At 50.0% G+C, this 20,723-nt stretch overlaps 2 protein-coding genes across 20 annotated transcripts in view; one reads left to right on the top strand and one right to left on the bottom strand.

Annotated features, from left to right (window-relative positions):
• Positions 1–20,723, bottom strand: part of TCP11 (t-complex 11) — a 144,487-nt gene that overhangs the window by 114,598 nt on the left and 9,166 nt on the right. For 13 of the 16 annotated variants that reach the window (XM_074397940.1, XM_074397935.1, XM_074397947.1 and 10 more), the window contains exon 1: positions 14,972–15,300. The exons of 2 other annotated variants lie outside the window; for them this stretch is intronic. The gene's annotated coding sequence lies outside the window, so the exon portion shown is untranslated. Of the gene's footprint in view, positions 1–14,971; positions 15,301–20,723 lie in introns of those variants that run through there. One more of the 16 variants, XM_074397945.1, reaches the window with a different exon arrangement.
• Positions 1–20,723, top strand: part of SCUBE3 (signal peptide, CUB domain and EGF like domain containing 3) — a 39,369-nt gene that overhangs the window by 16,043 nt on the left and 2,603 nt on the right. Inside the window, exons 4-23 of one of the 4 annotated variants that reach the window (XM_003923177.4) lie at positions 1,838–1,972; positions 2,622–2,747; positions 2,958–3,074; positions 5,187–5,234; positions 7,886–8,002; positions 10,079–10,201; positions 10,673–10,789; positions 11,743–11,868; positions 12,133–12,249; positions 12,396–12,500; positions 12,798–12,914; positions 13,238–13,396; positions 13,638–13,853; positions 14,209–14,370; positions 14,581–14,748; positions 15,266–15,427; positions 15,846–16,043; positions 16,558–16,710; positions 16,818–16,897; positions 19,119–20,148. In XM_003923177.4, coding sequence (XP_003923226.2) covers positions 1,838–1,972; positions 2,622–2,747; positions 2,958–3,074; positions 5,187–5,234; positions 7,886–8,002; positions 10,079–10,201; positions 10,673–10,789; positions 11,743–11,868; positions 12,133–12,249; positions 12,396–12,500; positions 12,798–12,914; positions 13,238–13,396; positions 13,638–13,853; positions 14,209–14,370; positions 14,581–14,748; positions 15,266–15,427; positions 15,846–16,043; positions 16,558–16,710; positions 16,818–16,897; positions 19,119–19,268 — 2,696 coding nt within the window. In that variant the 3' untranslated portion in view covers positions 19,269–20,148. Of the gene's footprint in view, positions 1–1,837; positions 1,973–2,621; positions 2,748–2,957; positions 3,075–5,186; positions 5,235–7,885; positions 8,003–10,078; positions 10,202–10,672; positions 10,790–11,742; positions 11,869–12,132; positions 12,250–12,395; positions 12,501–12,797; positions 12,915–13,237; positions 13,397–13,637; positions 13,854–14,208; positions 14,371–14,580; positions 14,749–15,265; positions 15,428–15,845; positions 16,044–16,557; positions 16,711–16,817; positions 16,898–19,118; positions 20,149–20,723 lie in introns of those variants that run through there. The other 3 variants (XM_074397930.1, XM_003923176.4, XM_010334054.3) reach the window with 3 other exon arrangements.

Below are 20,723 nucleotides of genomic sequence, written 5' to 3' on the forward strand. Positions count from 1 at the left end.
GAAAAGCAGGCTGGGCTGGTCCCCATCCACCAATTGACCAAACAGATGAATTCTCTGAAGTCCTATTGGCTGAGGAGAGTCTCCTTACTGCAGAGCCTCCTCCAAACACAGTCATACCCCATCCCTGAACCCAGGTTAAAGGTTTCTACACCCAACCCAGGCCTCCAAATCCTGATACCTGCTGGGCCCTTAATCCCAGCCCTGGTCACTTCTCCTACCATTTTAGCTTCCAGGGAAGGGCCTCATTTCTATCTGCCCAATCACTCTTGACGGCCTCTTATGAAACTCCTTTGGGAAGGGAAGCTGTGGCACTTAGACCAGGACAGTGAGTTGCCTACAGGACACGCACATGAGCTTTTGAGTTCTTTGGCCACCTTTGACTTTTCTAGGCCCTGATTCTCACCATATCTTGTTTCCCTATAAGTGTTTTTGGGAGAACCAACTAGAGGGACAAGATAATGATTAGGTATAGAGTCAAGGGACAAAGATTACCTAGGGTTAGGGTTCGAAGTCTCAGTACTAACTTTGGCTCTTAGGGGAATCTTGAGAAAGTTGTCCATGCTCTAGGCCTCAGTTTCCCTACTGATAATTGGAGGAAAGAGCTTGGCTAGAGTAGCAAAGCTACAAGGTTAGATGGTAAGGGAGCAGACAGAAGGATGGAATGTAGGATGTGGCAAGAGCAGGAAGACAGGGATGGGGAGAAGTCAAGAGAATAGCAAAAGTTAGGGCGGAGACAGGAGCAAAGCACAGTAAAGTACACCTTAGCTCTTCTAACTGGTGTATTGCCCAGGCAAGAGCCAGCTGGATCTGGATCTCTCTGCCCTGGCCAGAAGGGGGAAGAAATGGTTTCAGGATCTCAGCAGAGAGGATGGGAAGAGAGGGGCAGATGAGGCCCTCAGGAGCCCAGATTCTAATTGCTCCATTTGACAACCAGTCTACCTGTTGCCTCTGTGGGCAAGGCAAACTGAGAAGGGCCATGGACTTGGGAGGGCAGTAACTAATGTAGAGATGGAGTCAAGATGTTGAATTGAGGGCCCCAGGGTGAGAGTCAAGATGTTGAATTGAGGACCCCAAGCTACTGAACCTGGTGGGTGGTGATTTGGGGGTGAGAGCCTCTTCTTCTCCCTATACCTTCCACCTCCACCATCTAGGGTGTGGCCTAGCAGCTCTCCCCAGATCCCTCCCTGCCAAGCTGCCACTTTTGTTTTGTTAAACCAAAATAGGAGAAAGGCTAGGGATATGGCAGCAAGCCCAGGCATCGGGGCAGGGGAGGAAGGACGGGGCCGTGGCCTGTCGGCAGAAATGGTCTCTACCCCACAAGAAGTTGAGGCTCAGCTGCCTTTCCTCACCCTACCCCTCCAGCCTCAGCACCATGGCCATAGCTCTCTCTGTACCCAGAGCCACTTCCCAGGTTCCTAGATTCCCTGGCTGCCCATCGCAACCAGCTGCCACCCCCAGTTACCTCTCTCCAACCAATGTGACCAATCTCCATCCTTACCATCATCACTGTTCCTCTTGCTCTGGCTTCTTTCCTGATGTCCTATGTCCTCATACCCAGTTTCCACAGGTGAGGAAAAGAGAGGCATGGTTTCACCTAGGTGACATTTGAGATTCAAAGGTCTCCTTGTCCCCCACTTGCTTAGCTTCCCAGCTCTGCCCTCAGGGCAGCCTCTTCTCACTTAGTGGAATATTAGCTGACAAGGGTGTGAGGACTTCCTGGCTTAAGGCTGGGCTTATGGGGTAGTAGTTCTTAAAACTGCCTTTGGTGCTGAAGTACTGGGATACAACCTGGAGCCCGCCTGCACCTACGGCCCCACTGACTACCTATCCTGCACAGATGTGGACGAGTGTGCCGAGGGCAACGGTGGCTGTCAGCAGAGCTGTGTCAACATGATGGGCAGCTATGAGTGCCACTGCCGGGAAGGCTTCTTCCTCAGCGACAACCAGCATACCTGTATCCAGCGTCCAGAAGGTCAGCCCATGAGCTGGGATGGCCCCCTCCCTGCCCTCCCCAGGCTTTTCTTCCCAGCTGTCCCTCAACAGCCCTTAAGTCTCACCCTCTGTTCTCAACTCAGCTAGCTCCTTCTCTTGTCCTTCAACTCAGTAACACCCTAAGGGATCCAGGAACAGCCACCCTGTTAGGGCAAAATCTGGGGAAATTACCTTGAGATTGGGATCAATATGGGATTAGGACTATTATGGAGTATCTTCCGTGTACAGACCTGAGGTGAATGTTGTTCCTACTTGTAGGTGGCTGAGCTTCTCTGAGCTGCTGCCTATCTGAGAGGGCCTCATCAGTGCCTTCTTCCTTGGATTGGCCTAGCAGGGTCAGGCAGGAATAATGGGGTATATATTGTCTATTTCTATGACTCATGCCCTCACTCCCACTAGACTGTGACATCCCTGAGGGCAGGGACTAAATGTCTAATTCATCATTACATCCCCAGCACCTAACATACTAGCCTGCATGTAGTGAGAGTTTAATAAATGTTTGTTGAACAAAATTGCATAGGAAACATCTATACCAATTATCCTCCCTAGGTCCCCAGTTGCCCCGTCTCGTCCCCTCCACTAGACATCCAGGGGTACAGAGCATTCACCCCCCTTTTCTTCTCTTTTAGAAGGCATGAACTGCATGAACAAGAACCATGGCTGTGCCCACATTTGCCGGGAGACACCCAAGGGGGGTGTTGCCTGTGAATGCCGTCCTGGCTTTGAGCTTACCAAGAACCAACGAGACTGTAAATGTGAGATAATTGGGATGGCAGCTGGGGGAGTGGGGTTGGGGATGAAAACAAAGAGGAGGGGTATAGGGCTTCAGGAGCAAGAGGACAGGGCTAGGAGGAAAAGGGAGTATGGGGGAGGCAACTAGGCAAGAGGGCCAGTACCCACATTGTGGGAAACCGTGGAATCCAGTGAGGAGCAAGCTGACAGACCTCTGTCCTCTCTGTGCATAGTGACATGCAACTACGGTAACGGCGGCTGCCAGCACACGTGTGATGACACAGAGCAGGGTCCCCGGTGCGGCTGCCACGTCAAATTTGTGCTCCATACCGATGGGAAGACATGCATCGGTGGGTGAGGCCAAGGGAGAACTCAGTCTACCTGAGATGGGGGTGGGGGTGGGAGTCCGTGGGAACCAGGGAAGTAGAGGAATGCATGTGCCCAGCTGCTGGGCACATAGGGCCTGGTGAGGGAGTTAAGACCCCAGACAATGCCAGGTCTAGTGAGGGACAACTCTAAGAGAAACTGAAGGGCTCCCCAGCCCTCTTCCCCTCCCCATCCTACTGGTTTTACCACCCTGTCCCAGGAGCCTCACCACCCTCTTCATCCCAGAACAAAGTGTTGCTAAACTGGGAATAATAAGCAGAGTTACTTATTGAGCAAGGCTGTGGTTGAGAAGTGGGAAGAGAGCTGGGGAAATGCATCTGCTTAGGCCTGTCCAGAAGCCCTTGGTTGACTAGTGTGATAAGAGAGGAATTATCAAAGCCCAGTGTCTCCACTCTGGAACTGAGGGTGGGACAGAATGCTCCTTCCTGGAACAACCATCCCTGAACTGACAGATGGGGTTTCCAGGCTCCAGGTGTCTTTTTCCTCTTCATTCTTTCTCTCCTCACTCTCCTGCAATTCCCCTTTCTGCTCACCTCACCCTAGTCCCCATTTCCTTCTCTCCTCCATATGCCAATGGTACTCCCTCTCAGCTCCACCAGCAACCCTCTTTCTTCCTCACCAACTCCAGCCTTCCATCTCTCACCTTGATTTGGGGCCCTCTTAATACCTGGATCCCTCCTCCTGAATTCCTAGGCCTCATCTCATATATTTTCAGGTACCCTAGATTAATTTAATTCCTTTAATTCATAATTCCCTCAGCCTTTAGGTCTTTAGTGCTGAGAAGGATGATGGGATAACATATCCCCCTGGAGAAGTGGGAAATGAAGAGATTTGGCAAGGAGAGAGGCTGTGTCTTTAGCCAAGCAGGGCACAAGCTTGCTGTGTAGGCATAGGTGTTTATCAATGACTGTCCATCTGGTGGGCTGCAGCATGCTGAGGATGGAGAGGTATGAATCCAGTCATTGTGTATGAAGCCATATATATCAGAGACATGACATTAACTGAAGAATTAGACTCTCCAGAGACCTCTCCCCTTCACTGCAGGAACAAGAACTGGAGAGCAGATCACGCTCTTACAGGGCTCCCTTAGGCACTTGCTCCACAGACTTGCAAATACAGTTCTGAAGTCCCTATATAATTAAAATCTCTCCTGCCACATTTCCCTCTGAATTAACTCTCCAAAGACCCCAGAACATTTTTAAGTCTTCTCATTGCCTTCTTTAGGCTAGTGTGTTTCAGCTCATTTCACTTTTTACTCATAGGTCTAATTCTTTTGCTTTTCAAACCTCCCACCACCTCCTGCACACATTCACACATCCCCAAAATTTCTCTCAAAAGAAATTGTTTGTTGTCCCCAAAGAAAAGATGCATGAATCAGGGACCAGGGATGTGAGGGTCTAATCCCTCTGTGATTTCTTTCTGTTCAGAGTGCCAGACATGGTTGCTTCTGAAAACATCCCTATTCAGCTTCAGCTCTTCTCTAAGTCAAGACCTATTCCACCACTGCGCCACGGCCAAATGAGGCAGAAAAGAGCAAATGAAGCTATTCTGGGGTTTACAGTTATCTTCTTTCCTAGTTCCTCTTCCTCTTCTCCAACAGAACTTATTTTACCTTACTGTATATCTAATTTTTCTGGCCATCCCTGGTAAGAGGAAAAACCATTGTTTGGGACTTTCAGAACATTCAGATTCAGTGGGAAGATGGAGAGGGCAGTATAGTTTAGCAGAAAGGGCGGCACCCTTTGGGATTTGGGATTCTGTGGTTAGTCAGACTTAAGGGTGCATTCCCAGCTTAGGTCTGGGCATACTCTATGGTATTGGGCCCATGGTTGGTTGCCCCTTTCTAAAACCATTACAGTTTTTCAGTCACTTGAGGGGAGCTTGGCATCTTTGAGGATACCACCGGACAGGATAAGGATGAGGAGTGAAGCTGTCATAAGGGTCCCAGGGTTCATCATCTGGGGCTAGTGGTTTGGGCTGGCAGCGGGGAGGAGAGGGTGGGAAGGGGTCTGGGGCCCAGAGGGCCACAGTGGCTCCTGCCCAAATCTAAACAGCTTTTTTACAATGTCAAACAGGGGAAAGGCGGCTAGAGCAGCACATCCCCACTCAGGCCGTTTCTAATGGTAAATATGTCTGCTCTCTCCGCTTGCTCTCACTGGCTTGCTAGGGGAAGTGCTAACCTGCTGGAGCTCCCACTAACTGCATGCCCACTGGGCCCAGCCTGACTGGGCCCCAACCTGCCAGCAGAACTACGCTGGCAGCCTGGGCACTGGGCCCATCGGGTGACAAGAAACCTAAATCCCTAAGAGCTGGCCTAGGAGCTTTCATGCTGGTCTTATCTTTGTTCCTGTCACTCTCCTTCTGCCCTTCCTCTTCTGCTGTCTCCTCCCACACCCACATTTTAACACCCCACCCCCTCTCTACCCAGCCACCCCCATCTTCCCCACTGTGCCACCTGAGATAGGGGTGTGATAGGGTTAGATGCCATCCCCTCCTTGGGGCTTCTTTCTTGGGTTCTTACCCACATTAGTTCACAGTCCCCGCATCGCTTACCATTCTCTCCCACCATAATGGTTAAGAGCATGGCATGTGTGTTCAGGCAGACCTGAGTTTGAATCCTGGCTCTGCCACTTTCTAACTGTATGACCTTAGGCCAGCTACTTTCCTCTCTGATCCTCAGAAAAAATCCTCATTGACCTTAGGGTTGTAATGATTGAGTACATGTGGAGCATCTATCTGGGAAGTGCCTGGCACAGCAAAAGCACAGGGTAACTTGTGGGGTTTTTTTTTTTGTTTTTTTTTTGAGATGGAGTTTCGCTCTTGTTACCCAGGCTGGAGTGCATTGGCGCGATCTCAGCTCACCGCAACCTCTGCCTCCTGGGTTCAGGCAATTCTCCTGCCTCAGCCTCCTGAGTAGCTTGGATTACAGGCATGTGCCACCATGCCCAGCTACTTTTTTGTATTTTTAGTAGAGACGGGGTTTCACCATGTTGACCAGGATGGTCTCGATCTCTTGACCTCGTGATCCACCCGCCTCGGCCTCCCAAAGTGCTGGGATTACAGGCTTGAGCCACCGCGCCCGGCCTTACTTGTGGTTTTAATATTGTGACCTTAAAAGCAAAGGGGTGAGATTATATACACGGTCCTGCTGCTCCACCCTACTCTCGAGAATGCTGTCCTGCAGAGGTGGGCAGCTATGCCCAGCTTGTCAGCCTAGGATGGACATTGTGCCAGCTCTGCTATTCCCTATATCCTACATCATTCAGAAGCCAGCTGGCCTTGGCACAGGATCTCTGTGCCCCTCCCCCTGCTCCTGGGCTTACTGGACCTCTTCTGCTAAGAGCACTCTTAAGGGGCTAAGTTTGGAACCTGAACTCAAGGTTCCCTACTAGGTTCCTCCCATAGTCTTGGGAGCCTCAGGAGAGACTGAAGTGGAAATGGTACAAAGAATATCCCACTCCAGGTTGGGCTGCTCCACACATGGGCATTTGATGGACCAGGGCCTGGCCAGGAACCCAGATAGAGTTAGGCTTCTTTTGGAGCCCTGGCCTTCTTGTTCTCACTGGTGACAAGAGTTGGGCCTGAGTGTGAAGAGTCAGAAACTCAAGAAGATGGCAGTACTTCTAGTACTTGTCTTATTCAATTCCCTTGATTCTGAGAACCACTCTTCTATCTTTCCTAGTGGAGGCGTTGGGATTCTCTCTCTCTAATGGGAAAATTCTAGTCACCCCAAGAGGACAGTCCACACCATCTCCACGGTCTCTGTATCAGGGCCTTTCACTGTTTAAACTAATGGCTTTTCCTTGGACACATCTGACTTTCCCAAGCTACTATTTAAACCTGTTTTTTCTCCTGCTCTGAATTCAGAAAATAGGGAGAGCGACCAAGCCACATACTCCTCCTACTCTGACCTTTCAGTGAAAGGGAAAACTTACCAGTTAAAAGGGAGCAGCATAAGAGACTTAGCCAAAATAAGGATTTAGGTCTTATCAAGCTCTGAGGTTAATTCTTTCACTGTAACCTTTTTACACTTTTCCTTCTCTGGATTTTTCTCTTTTGCCCCTTCCTCTCCTATACAACATCTCCCCATTAGCAAAGTAAAACAACAAAATAGCCAGCTTATCTCCATCTAGAACTAAAAGGAGGGTTTGGGAGGAGCTGAAGGTAGATTAACCCAGTATGTGTTGTCTCCTCTGAGGATGAGCAGTCTGTGTCCTGGAAGTGGGATCTTTCTTAAGATAGTCAGGCAGGGGGGAAGGGGAAGATAAATTGATGGGTATTCTTCAGTTGTCTTAGGAATGGCCAGGCTCATTCTTTCCAATCCACCTACAGTAAGATTGTCCCACCACAATCCCTACACAGCCACCATAGAGACAGAAAACGAAGAAACTCCTATCTGTCCCTTCAGTTCCCTGGCGGCCAGAACCACCCTCACTTAGCTCCTGTCCCTCCCTACACCCCACCACCTCCTCCACCCCCTCAGCACATTCCTGCCTGACAGCTCTGGCTTGTACCTGCCTCACTGCTGTCCACCTTGTTTCAATCAAGTAGGGGGCAGGGAAGTGGACTGCTTGGCTGTACTTGTAAGGGGATGGGGGTTGGGAGTGATGGGAGGAAGGGGGCTGGGAGCCTCCCTCGGCTTAATGCTCCTCCTAAAGCACAGGGAGGCAGCTGAGGCCTTCCCTCAGGCCTCCGTGATCTCCATTACCCTCAGAGTCTGGGACTCCTCCAGGTTTCTAACCTGGTTACTATCCCCCATCTCTGTCCTAAACAGAGACTTGTGCTGTCAACAACGGGGGCTGTGACAGTAAGTGCCATGATGCAGCGACTGGTGTCCACTGCACCTGCCCTGTGGGTTTCATGCTGCAGCCAGACAGGAAGACCTGCAAAGGTAAGGACTTTGAAAGGACAGAAGCAGAGTGACCTTTGGTAAGAGGCTGAGGTTGGGACCAGAGATAGGGTGCCTATTATGGGATAACACCTTTTCAACTTCCTTCTTATAAAGAACCCAGGACATAGCTTAAGTGTTGTCTCCTATCTACCTGCTCCATCTAAGTTCAAGGGGCAGAGAAGTCCAGCCAGTTCCTTAGTGCCCCTTCTCTTACTCCACCTTGTTTCCCTACTCTCATTCCTATCCCCCACGGGTCCCTAACTCTCTTAATTAATGGACATGTGATTCACATTTGCTTCTGGGTCTGGAAGGATATTTGAGCCGACTTTGTGTGTGGACAAGGTCATAGGTGTGTTCCATAACCTTCATAACCTTTGTTCCATAACATCCCTCAGACCTTTCCAGTGGGCTCTGGGGAAATGATCTCCCCACCTCAAAAGGCTGTACTGGTCAAAGGAAAAGTAGGATACCAGTTAGGAGGACTGAAGCTGGAGCCTAGCTACTTGGGTTCAGATCCCAGCCCTATCTCCTACTAGCTCTGTGATCCTGGGCAAGTCACTTAATGTCTCCATGCCTCAGTTTTCCCATAGTGCTTGCCTCATACTGTGTTGTGAGAATTAAATGAGTTATTATATAAAAAGTACTTAGAACAGTGCTTAGCAAATGGTAAGCACTTTGTGTAAATTGATATTACAGTATAGTTACCCACATAATCCATTCTGTTTCCCCTCCTTTTAGCCAGGTCTGAGAGAGAACTGGGGGAAAGGGAGGAGGAAAAAGGAAGGGTAGCCATAGTGAAAATGGTGATTCATTAGGTCCATGTCCCTGGTCACAAGGAGTGGGGACTAGAAGGAGGACTGGGCTCGTTCTTTGTGTCTTTTGGCCCAACAGCTGCAAGAAGGAAGGGGGAGGCTGGGGCAGCAGGTCAGCCTGCCAGAGTTGAGAGGTTTCCTGCTGGGAAGGACTGTTGACAGGTATGCCAAGAGTGAAGTGGAAGGCTGCCCTCTCTGCCCTCTTCCCCAACCAGGGGTGAGCAGCCTGGGTCCTGTCTGCCACCAGCTTGGGGAACTTGACCTCGGGAAGGAAGCCATTTACCACCCCCCTTTCCTTTACTAGTGCTGAAAACTGCCTCAGGCCTGAGTCTCTCCAGATCTCTCCCAGTCCAGGCCCCTGCCTGGCCCCTAGCCCTCCCCCATCAGCTACCCAGCCTCACTGGCTCTCCTGGAGGTCCTCCCTGCCTGGCCTCTTTCCCAGCTCCTCCTCCTCTCTGAAGGGCTGCCCCGTTTCAGTGAGTCCCTTTTGACTCTCCACCTCTCCTTGACCCCCTCCCTGCCCGCTGCCCCGATGCCCTCCTCAGAGCTCTTGACAGGGCCCTTATGACAGGACTGAGGGACAGGAAAAAGATAACCTTACCCCAGCCTTTCTGGGAATGGTCATTAGCTGGAGACTAAGAGCTAGCCCTGTAGGTCAAATGCCCACCTGCTCCCTCTTCCATGCAATTCCCTGAGGGCCTGATTCTGTTTCCCATTTGCCCCCTTTTAAGTACACTCAATCAGGACCAGGTGCAGTGGCTCACACCTATAATCCCTACACTTTGGGAGGCTGAGGTGGGCAGATCACCTGAGGTTGGGAGTTGAAGGCCAGCCTGACCAACATGGAGAAACCCTGAAATACAAAAAAATTAGCTAGACGTGGTAGTGTACACCTATAATCCCAGCTACTCAGGAAGTTGAGGCAGGAGAATCACTTGAACCCAGGAGGCAGAGGTTGTGGTGGGCTGAGATTGCACCATTGCACTCCAGGGTGGGCAACAAGAGCCAAACTCTGTCTCAAAAAACAAAAAACAAAAAACAAAAAAACCCACTAAATCCCAGAAGAGAAGGTGCTACTAATGGCCACAGATCCCCTGAACAGGGAAGAAACAGAGACGGGAGAGAGACAGGAGAGAGAGGAGTCAGAAGAGGCAGGCCTTGGACTCTCCTTGATTTTTGCATGTCTGTCACTGAGGGAGGGATTCGCTCCTTATTTGTTCTCAGCCTTTGATATTATCTTTTATCCTATTTTTTCCTTCTTCAGATATAGATGAGTGCCGCTTAAACAACGGGGGCTGTGACCACATTTGCCGCAACACAGTGGGCAGCTTCGAATGCAGTTGCAAGAAAGGCTATAAGCTTCTCATCAATGAGAGGAATTGCCAGGGTGAGCAAACTCCAGCAAAAGTGAAAGCCTTAGGAGTGGTTCTTATTGTGGGAGAGCTTCAAAGAGGCCAGAGGACTAAAGTCTTAGAATAGACACCATGCAGTCTCTACAGGCAGTGTCATCCTGTGAATTAGCAAATGCTACCCTTTCCCCTCAGCAGACCAGCTCCATATCAAAGCACTCAGCTTGGCAAGGAGGGATGGATTTCACCCCAATTCACATCCTTGGCAGAACAGGACAATATCCTTGGCAGAGTAGGATATACCTAACCACACATGGTGGCCCTTCCTAATTCTAAGGACTCCAAGTAAAGGGAGCATAGAAGATGAATTGGCATGGTTAAATCACTGGTCCCAAAGCTAGGACATGAATAGGACTCTTCAGTTCAAGGGGGAAAACCAAGGCTTTGGGTCCTTCACCTAAGCAAGGGTCAAGTGCTCCATTCAGTGGCTTGAATCTCTGCTCTTCCAGATATAGACGAGTGTTCCTTCGATCGAACCTGTGACCACGTATGTGTCAACACACCAGGAAGCTTCCAGTGTCTCTGCCATCGTGGCTACCTGTTGTATGGTGTCACCCACTGTGGGGGTAAGCTAGTAAGCCTGCACCCCCAGCCACCCTGGCCCCCTCACCTCTTCACCCTCCAATTGAATAGGTCCCTGTGTTGGCTTGTAGCTATGGGCCATCCCTGGGTGCATGTACCATGTCTGCATCCACTGTGATAAAATAGGAGGAATTAAGACAGGGTCTGAAGAACAACTGGGAGACTGAGGAAACAGCATCCTGCCTCCAAAATTCCTATCTCCCATTGCTATAACTCCCTGAACTCCCACTCTCATCTCCCAAATGATGGTCTCACTGGTGTGGAGGAGTAAAGGCTTTAAAAAGTTTGTTGGCTTGGCCAGGCGTGGTGGCTTACACCTGTAATCCCTGCACTTTGGGAGGCTGAGGCGGGTGGATCACAAGCTCAAGAGATCAAGACCATCCTGGCCAACATGATGAAACCCCATCTCTACTAAAAGTGTAAAAATTAGCTGGGCATGGTGGTGCATGCCTGTAGTCCCAGCTACTCGGGAGGGTGAGGCAGGAGAATCGCTTGAACCTGGGAGGCAGAGGTTGCAGTGAGCTGAGATCGAACCACTGCACTCCAGCCTGGAGACAGAGCAAGACTCTGTCTCAAAAAAAAAAAAAAAAAAGAAAAAGAAAAGCTTGTCAGCTTGGCCCTTTCTCAATCATTCCTTTGGAAACAGTGATAAGGAGAGGATGTTTGAGCCAAGAGTCATCTTACAGTGCCTAGAATGCTTTTTTAACTTTTTTAAATTGTAAGAATATTTAACATGAGATCTACCTTCTTAAATTTTTAAGTGTGTACTACAGTACTGTTACCTATAGGCATATTGTTGTACAGTAGATCTCTTGAACTTACTCATCTTGCATAACTCAGAGTACCTGGAACTCTAACCAAAGGCCCTCACTGCCCACTCTCTGACTCCTCCTCCAACTCCATCGTTGTTCTTCTGTTTCCCTACTCCTTCTCCCAGATGTGGATGAATGCAGCATCAACCGGGGAGGTTGCCGCTTTGGCTGCATCAACACTCCTGGAAGCTACCAGTGTACCTGCCCAGCAGGCCAGGGCCGGCTGCATTGGAACGGCAAAGATTGCACAGGTGGGCAGTGCCCTCTGCTGGCCAAAGATGACACTGCATCATAGAGTATCGTGTTGAGGAAAGGTGTGAGGTGGGAAAGGGTGGAGAATGTAGCCATTTTGAGTTAAAGACATGAAATTCGTAGTGAATAATCCCATCAACCAGTCTCCATGGGTACAACAATTATTATGCAAGTAGCTGATTATTTTCCTCCAAATTACCCAACTGAGGGAGAGGGTGGGAAAGGAATGTACCCATTTCCTCAGGCCTCTCTCCCCTTCCTAGAGCCAGTGAAATGTCAAGGCAGTCCTGGAACCTCAAAAGCCATGCTCAGCTGCAACCGGTCTGGCAAGAAGGACACCTGTGCCCTGACCTGTCCCTCCAGGGCCCGGTTTTTGCCAGGTACATGGGAGGAGGGTGCTGGAGAGCTGTGGAGGAGAAAAGAGGAAGGGCTGGCCATTCAGGCAGCTCCTTCACTCCCTTTGGATTCCTCCAGCCAGTGGGGGTTGGAAAGGCAGACCAGAACTGTGATAGGCTCCTTCTCTCAGAATCTGAGAATGGCTTCACGGTGAGCTGTGGCATCCCCAGCCCCAAGGCTGCTCCAGCCCGAGCTGGCCACAACGGGAACAGCACAAACTCCAACCACTGCCATGGTGAGCACCAGCCCAGAAGCCTTGTTCACACCCTACTCTTTTGCATTAATCCCTTATTTTTCTTCTTCGTCAATCCCCTAGCCTTCCTTTCTCCTGGATCCTCTTTTTTGCCCTGTCGTAATTCTCCACCCCTGCTCTCTCACTGCCTCTGCTCTAATATCTGATCTCCTTGGCTTTCAAAATCTCACTTCCCCAGCCAAGCCCCTGGCTTATTGCCCAGCTTCCTCAACATCCCCCACAGCACCCCTGAACTCCATGGGCATCCCATACTGTGCTGAGTTTCTGCCATCCCTCTAGAGGCTACAGTGATGCCCATTAAACAACGGGTCTCCTTCAAGATCAAAGATGCCAAATGTCGTTTGCACCTGCGAAACAAAGGCAAAACAGAGGAGGCTGGCAGAATCACAGGGCCAGGTCTGGACTGGGGACCCCATTCCAATTTGCTATCTGGCCACTAAACCCTCCTTACCCCTCAGCTCCTCTTAGTGAGATCTCTTTCAAAAACCCACCAGCACCCTGAACTCTAGGCAGAGCAGAGGAAAAAGCAGCTATAGGCAACAGGATCCAAGGAAGTTCCAAAATATTCCCCTCCACCAACTAATTAGGACCCTAGATTAAGAGATAGTTAGTCAGAGATCTGGGGAGGTCTGTCTGGGTTGGGGTGAAGAAGTGAGACTGGGAGTGAGAACTTTCCAGGGGATTAAACTTTCCTGGGGTTGACAAGCTCTCTCTCCCAGGTGGTGCCCCTTGCTCTGAATGCCAGGTCACCTTCATCCACCTTAAGTGTGACTCTTCTCGGAAGGGCAAGGGCCGACGGGCCCGGACCCCTCCAGGCAAGGAGGTCACACGGCTCACCCTGGAACTGGAAGCAGAGGTCAGAGCCGAAGAAACCACAGGTGGGACTGGGAGCTCTGTTGGGAAGAAGACTGGAAGGGGAGGGCAGAGGTGGGGAAACCACAGGTCTCAGTAGCAAAAGGAAGGGATGGAGCCTGTACTAGGGGCAGACCTTATCTAGTGCCAAGCCTAAGCTAGTCCCTTTTACCATACCCCTCCTAGCTCCCAGCTTTGTTCCCCTGCCCTCCTGCTCACAGCAACTCTTTCTCCTCCTCCCTGACACACATGGCCATCCACCACCAGCCAGCTGTGGGCTGCCCTGTCTCCGACAGCGAATGGAACGGCGGCTGAAAGGATCCCTGAAGATGATCAGAAAGTCAATCAACCAGGACCGCTTCCTGCTGCGCTTGGCAGGCCTTGATTATGAGCTGGCCCACAAGCCGGGCCCAGTAGCCGGGGAGCGAGCAGAGCCGATGGAGTCCTGTAGGCCTGGGCAGCACCGTGCTGGGGCTAAGTGTGGTAAGGGAGCTTACTGGGGAGCAGAGATGTGGAAAAGACCCAGTTTGGGCCTGGCTCAGAGCAGGACCCTTTGTGGTCTCAATTGTGTTTCTCAAATTATGAGGCAGCCAGGATGCTACTGCCTGCTGTCCTATCTTCCCTGGTCCCAGGCTGAAATCTAGAAGGATGCCATGTGGGGCTAGCAATCCTCCTGCACACAGCTTTGACCCTCCTATCCCCACAAGTAGGATTGTGTTTGTTTGCTGACAAAGAGATTCTCCCTAAATCTGGGGCTATGGGGGGAGTGGGGAGTCCCAGGCCTGGGTGGTGGGAAATGGGGGGGGGTGGGTGGCTAGCACGGCCGACTCTCCCTCAGTCAGCTGCCCGCAGGGAACGTATTACCACGGCCAGATGGAGCAGTGTGTGCCATGCCCAGCGGGCACCTTCCAGGAGAGAGAAGGGCAGCTCTCCTGCGACCTTTGCCCTGGGAGTGATGCCCACGGGCCTCTTGGAGCCACCAGCGTCACCACGTGTGCAGGTGCCAGGGGAACAAACAATACAGAGTGGGGTAGGGTGGGCACTGGGACGCCCATGGGCATGGGATTTCCCAAAGGGCAGGCCCAGGCTCCAGGCCACTCTCTTATAGTCAACATCCTGTTTGTATGCCTTTGTCCCCTGAGATTGGGTGACCCCCATGGGGATGACTCAGGACCATCCCCATCAGAGTTGGGTCCTTGATTCATTGCAGGTCAGTGCCCACCTGGCCAACACTCTGTAGATGGTTTCAAGCCCTGCCAGCCATGCCCACGTGGTACCTACCAACCTGAAACAGGACGGACCCTATGCTTCCCTTGTGGTGGGGGCCTTACCACCAAGCAGGAAGGGGCCATTTCCTTCCAAGACTGTGACACAAAAGGTAAGTAAGCTATTCACCTCCCTGGGGGATTCCCCAACCCCAACTACTCCCAAAAAACTCCAAGTTCCCAGAGTGGACCTGAGTGTGTTGACCCACCATTTTCTCCAAAACAGCAACAGGCCCAACTACTTGACCAACAATACCATGCTGCTTCAAGGACCCACCCTGCCTCTCCACCGGTCCCAAGCTTGGGAACTGAGAAATCATTAACAGTCCCACTTACCCCTCCACTTTAACTGGTGGCATATTCTCCATATCCCAGATGAATTTCTATATAGGTTTGGAACTGTGCTCAGCATCTGAAAGAAAAGGATTGGCACTGTAGCCAACCACTCTGTAAACTTTGTTTTTCCATGGGCTTAAATTCTGGCATGACTGGGAAAGGTTGAGACCCTAGAAAGAACTTTGATGTATCTGACCTCCTGATTCTCCAAGATGAATGTATCCTGTCCATCCCATGCCCCGTAACTCTCAGCTGCCCACCATCTTGATTCCTGCCTTTCTCCCTTGCCTGCAGTCCAGTGCTCCCCAGGGCACTACTACGACACCAGCATCCATCGCTGTATTCGCTGTGCCATGGGCTCCTATCAGCCTGACTTTCGTCAGAACTTCTGCACCCGCTGTCCAGGAAACACAAGCACAGACTTTGATGGATCTACCAGTGTGGCCCAATGCAAGAGTATGTGGCAAGCCAGGCTGTGGAAAAGGGAGGAAAGAGGCCTGGGAGCAGTAGATTAATGTAAAGAAGGGGTGTGAAACCAACAGGGAGCAGGGCTGGGAGGGGGAGGGGGAGGAAAGCCCCACTTTCCACTTCTCCCCAACGTACTCAATCTCAAGGCCAGTTGCTAGGCTGGACCCTGTAGCACCCTCTCCCTGGAGACAGGTAATGAGGAAGCAGAGATAGGTGAAGTCAGAAGAGAAGGTACTAAAAGGGAAGGAAGGAAGATGGACCCAGAGCTTGGAAAATAATGATGAACTAGGATGGAGGCTTCCCATAAATGTCTGACCTCTACTTCAGAACTCTTCGATTCCCCCAACTCATTTCCCCACTGACTTCCCTTCCTTTTCTTGTTCTATCTACTGGGGCTTGACTGCAGATCGTCAGTGTGGTGGGGAACTGGGTGAGTTCACTGGCTATATCGAGTCCCCCAACTACCCGGGCAACTACCCAGCCGGCGTGGAGTGCATCTGGAACATCAACCCCCCACCCAAGCGCAAGATCCTTATCGTGGTACCTGAGATCTTCCTGCCATCAGAGGATGAGTGTGGGGACGTCCTCGTCATGAGAAAGAACTGTGGGTGGCTTGCAGAGCTGGGCCAGGGAAGGGCAGTCCAAATCTAGTTAAGGCGGGAAGACAGAGAGACTGATACAGGAAGAACTGAGGCAGTGAAGTCAGGGATCTATGAGGGTGAAATAGTGAGAGGCTTTTAGGAAGAGAGAAGCTAACAGAGGAAAACAACAATGATACACGTTTGGTGGAGAACAGAGTTAAGAAAGCTAGCAGTGGGGCCAGAACTCCAATGGTGTTACGTGCATCACTCCTATCATAGCATTTTTGCCATTCCATTCATTTAAATGTCAAATGTGTTACACTATGTGAGCGCCCGGGTATCAAGGAGGAATTGTGAATGAGCCCAATGGGCAATGGGAGAGGGTGCGGGGTGGGATGTGTGTATGTGAAGGGGTAGCCTTTGTCAGAATGGTTCTCTCTTTCCCCATACCCCCCACCATAAGCTCTACGGCCCACGTTCTAGGGGTCTTGGGTAGCCTGCCCTGCTGCTCTACTGACCTGCTGCTTGCCTTCCCAGCATCCCCATCCTCCATTACCACTTATGAGACCTGCCAGACCTATGAGCGCCCCATTGCCTTCACTGCCCGTTCCAGGAAACTCTGGATCAACTTCAAGACAAGCGAAGCCAACAGCGCCCGTGGCTTCCAGATTCCCTATGTTACCTATGATGGTGAGCCAAGGAGGTGGGTGAGAAGGGGAGGTACATAAGTTTTAAGAGGGAACCAGGAGAGCAGGAAGAGCTCCCACCCCTGAGCCCCTCCTTGGTTGACTTTGCAGAGGACTATGAGCAGCTGGTAGAAGACATTGTGCGAGATGGCCGGCTCTATGCCTCTGAAAATCACCAGGAGATTTTAAAGGTAAGTGATTGTTAACAGTAATGACAGCGAACATTTAATCAACATGTAATAATGTGCAGGCAATATGCTAAGTGCTTACATGAATATTCTCATTTGATATACACAATAGCTCTATGAGGTAGGTGCTTTCTCCATTCCCTCTTTACAGATGAGAAAACTGGGGCATAGAGAGTTAAAGAACCTGCCCATGGTAAAGCTGGGATTTGGGCCCATCTGACTGTAGTGTCACCCACTCTATATTACACCTTGGGGAAACTTGGAAGAGAAAGGGAAGGCGAGGAGAAGAAATGTCTCTACCTCTTCCACCAAGAGATACGTGGAAAATGAAGTACAGAAAGATACTTTTGCATCAGTCCCTTCCTTCCCTTATTCCCTCCCCAGGCCCCATTAAGAAGCAGCAGATCAGCTAGGCATGGTGGATCACATGAGGTCAGGAGTTTGAGACCAGCCTGGCCGACATGGTGAAACTTTGTCTCCACTAAAAATACAGAATTAGCCAGGTGTGGTGGCAGGCACCTGTAATACCAGCTACTTGGGAAGCTGAGGCAGAAGAATTGCTTGAACCCAGGAAACGGAGGTTGCAGTGAGTTGAGATCATGCCATCATACTTGGGCAACAGAGTGAGACTCTGTCTCAAAAAAACAAACACAGTAGCAGATCTAGCATAGCTTTCTCAGAAATCAATTCATGTATAGATTTCTTTTCAAGGAAAAGAAATACTTCCAACATTGAAGACTGGACTAGATGCCCTGGGTCAGTGGATCCCAATTTGAGAAAATCTTCTTTAAGAAATAGAATTATCCTTCATAAATTATCACTGCAAAAAAAGTTACTAAAATATTTTTATATTATCATCAAAATAAAAGCCTTGATGACAGAAATCACCTAGAACTTACAGACTTCAAAGAATATAATTTTAACAACACTTTTCAAACATTTTTAAACCATCTGAACCCTTATTTCAAATCAAATGTACTGTGGAACTCCAATACATAAAGCAGTGCAGCTATTCAAATTAAAGTGGGGTGAGAGGGCCAGGCGTGGTGGCTCAAGCCTGTAATCCCAGCACTTTGGGAGGCCGAGGCGAGTGGATCATGAGGTCAAGAGATCGAGACCATCCTGGTCAACATGGTGAAACCCCGCCTCTACTAAAAATACAAAAAATTGGCTGGGCATGGTGGCACGTTCCTGTAATCCCAGCTACTTGGGAGGCTGAGGCAGGAGAATTGCCTGAACGCAGGAGGCGGAGGTTGCGGTGAGCCGAGATCGCGCCATTGCACTCCAGCCTGGGTAACAAGAGTGAAACTCCATCAAAAAAAAAAAAAAAAAAAAAAAGTGGGTTGAGAGGCTGAAATCCCTACTTCTTATTCCACTGATGCCATGGAAGGAGAACTAGCCTAGGAGCCAGAAAGTCTGAGTTTTAATGCACAGTGCCTGGTACCTAGTAGGCTCTCCACATACCATGCTGCTGTTACAGGGTGGTCAAGAAAGGCCTCTAAGAAGAATAGACCCAAATGAGGTAAAAGGGCTCCTTCCCCATTAGAAGATGAGGATGAGCATTCCAGGCTGAGGAGCATGGGAGCAATTTAGTGTGTTTAGGAACTTCAAGAAGGCCAGCCAGTGTGGCTCAGCAGAGGGAGAAAAAGTGGAGGTGGAAAGTTAAGACACAGATCACATTCAGCCTATGGACCATGCAAGGGACTCAGCTTTAACTCTGGGTGATAAAAGAAACCTGAAAAGAGTTTCAAACAGGAAAAAGATGAACCAATCAAAAACACAAAAAGTCACTCTGGCTGCTGTGGGGAGAACAGTTTATGGAGGGACAAAGATAGAAGCATAGAGACCAATTAGGAGACTACTACAGCTTTAAGTCAGAGATGATGATGGCTTGGGAAGATGGTGAGAAGTGGTCAGATCCAGACACATTTTGAAGATAGAGTCAATAAGATTTGCTTTCACTGTAAGCAAGAAAGAGGATTCAAGGATGGCTCCAAGGATTGGGACCTAAGCAACAGAAGGATGGTGCTGCCATTGACTCATTTGTGGAATTCCAAAGTAGGGGCAGACGGTGGGGAAGGGAATCCAGAGTTTACCTCTAGATATATGCATATCTTCATACATGAGATGCCTAGTAGACATCAAGAAGGGCTGCTGAGTCATAGTGTTCCTCTTTCCCACCCCCAACACTGAGGCTGACATTGTTCCCTGCCATCCTCTGCAGGACAAGAAGCTCATCAAAGCCTTCTTTGAGGTGCTAGCGCACCCCCAGAACTACTTCAAGTACACAGAGAAACACAAGGAGATGCTGCCAAAATCCTTCATCAAGCTGCTCCGCTCCAAAGTTTCCAGCTTCCTGAGGCCCTACAAATAGTAACCCTAGGATCAGAGACCCAATTTTTTAAGCCCTCAGACTCCTTAGCCCTCAGAGCTGGCAGCCCCCTCTCCCCCTCAGACAAGGAACTCTCTCCTCTCTTCCGAGAGAAAAAGAAAATATCACTACACAGACCAGGCACTCTCCCTTTCTGTCTTTCTAGTTTCCTTTCCTTGTCTCTTTCTGCCTGTCTCTCTACTGTTTTCCCTTTTCTTACATGCCCCATAGAAAAGTCATTCAGTACTGGCTCTAGTCCCCCTGAGAGGTAAAGAAACAGTACAGCCCCTTCCACTGCCCATTTTACCAGCTCAGATTCCTAGCCCTATCAGCTTGGAAGGGTGCCAGAGGCCCATGAAGGAAGTGGGTCTGGTGGGGAATGGGGAGGGGAAAGAAGGGCTTCTGCCATTATAGGGTTGTGCCTTGCTAGTCAGGAGCCAAAATGCCCCCTGGCTCTGCTCTCTAGGGTGATTCTAACAGCCCAGGGTTCTGCCAAAGAAGGACCTGCCAAAGGGACTGTAAGCCTTTGATTTACAGGCTTAATGCCAGCACCAGTCCTCTGGGACACATTGTTTGAGCTCTGGACTGCCCACATGGCCAGCTTTCTTGTCTATACAGATTCTTTTTCTTTCTTTCCCCACGTCTGCCTGGGGTCTACTCCATAAGGGTTTACAAATGACCCACAACACTGAGTTAGTGGACACTGGCTAAATGAGGAAGAGCAGCAGGCATTACCATGTTGAAGGCCCCGCTGTGGCTTTCTAAAAGACTAGCTCTGCAGGACAGAAACCAGTTTGTAAAGCATTGCCCCCAAAAAAGAAAAGAAAATGTATCGTCTAAAGGACTAGACACAGAACAATTGGAAGTCAACTTCAAACACTAATACCTTTTCTTACTTGTCTTCCCTGGCTCAGCCACTTCCTCAGCCCCACCTGAATGCTCCCTGGGGGAGCCTGCTCCCCTTGCTACATGTTGTCCTTAAAGAAATACGGCTATTGACATGAAACCAGCCTAGGCCTTGCCCTACAGTTGTCTTTCCCTTGTAGCCCCAGCTGGTTTGTGGGCTTCACCAAAGAGGACCCCACTCTGCAGCCAGCCTGGAGCCACCTACCTCTGGCCTCAGGCTGTGGCCAGCAAAAAGGAATGTGTGTGCACTTGGCAAGCCTCCTGCCCACCCTGTCCACACCTAATAAGTGCAATCATTTTGAGTCTTCCTATGTTGTCTAGAGGGAGGAGTTTTTGTTTTCTGGGTTTGTTTTTTGTTTTTGTTTCTTTTTCCTCTATTAGAAAAATCCTATTTATAGCTGCCCAAGAGAAAAGAGTATGTTTGGAGTGGAAGAAAATCAGTTTTCAATCTCATGTACCTTGAGTGCTGGAGCATCTGATCTGTTTCTATGCCACCAGTGGCCACCTAGAACCCTTGGCTGTGGTAATCCAGGGTAATTGTGCAGAGGCATC

Source organism: Saimiri boliviensis, chromosome 4 (assembly GCF_048565385.1).
Source record: "Saimiri boliviensis isolate mSaiBol1 chromosome 4, mSaiBol1.pri, whole genome shotgun sequence".
NCBI lineage: Eukaryota > Metazoa > Chordata > Mammalia > Primates > Cebidae > Saimiri > Saimiri boliviensis.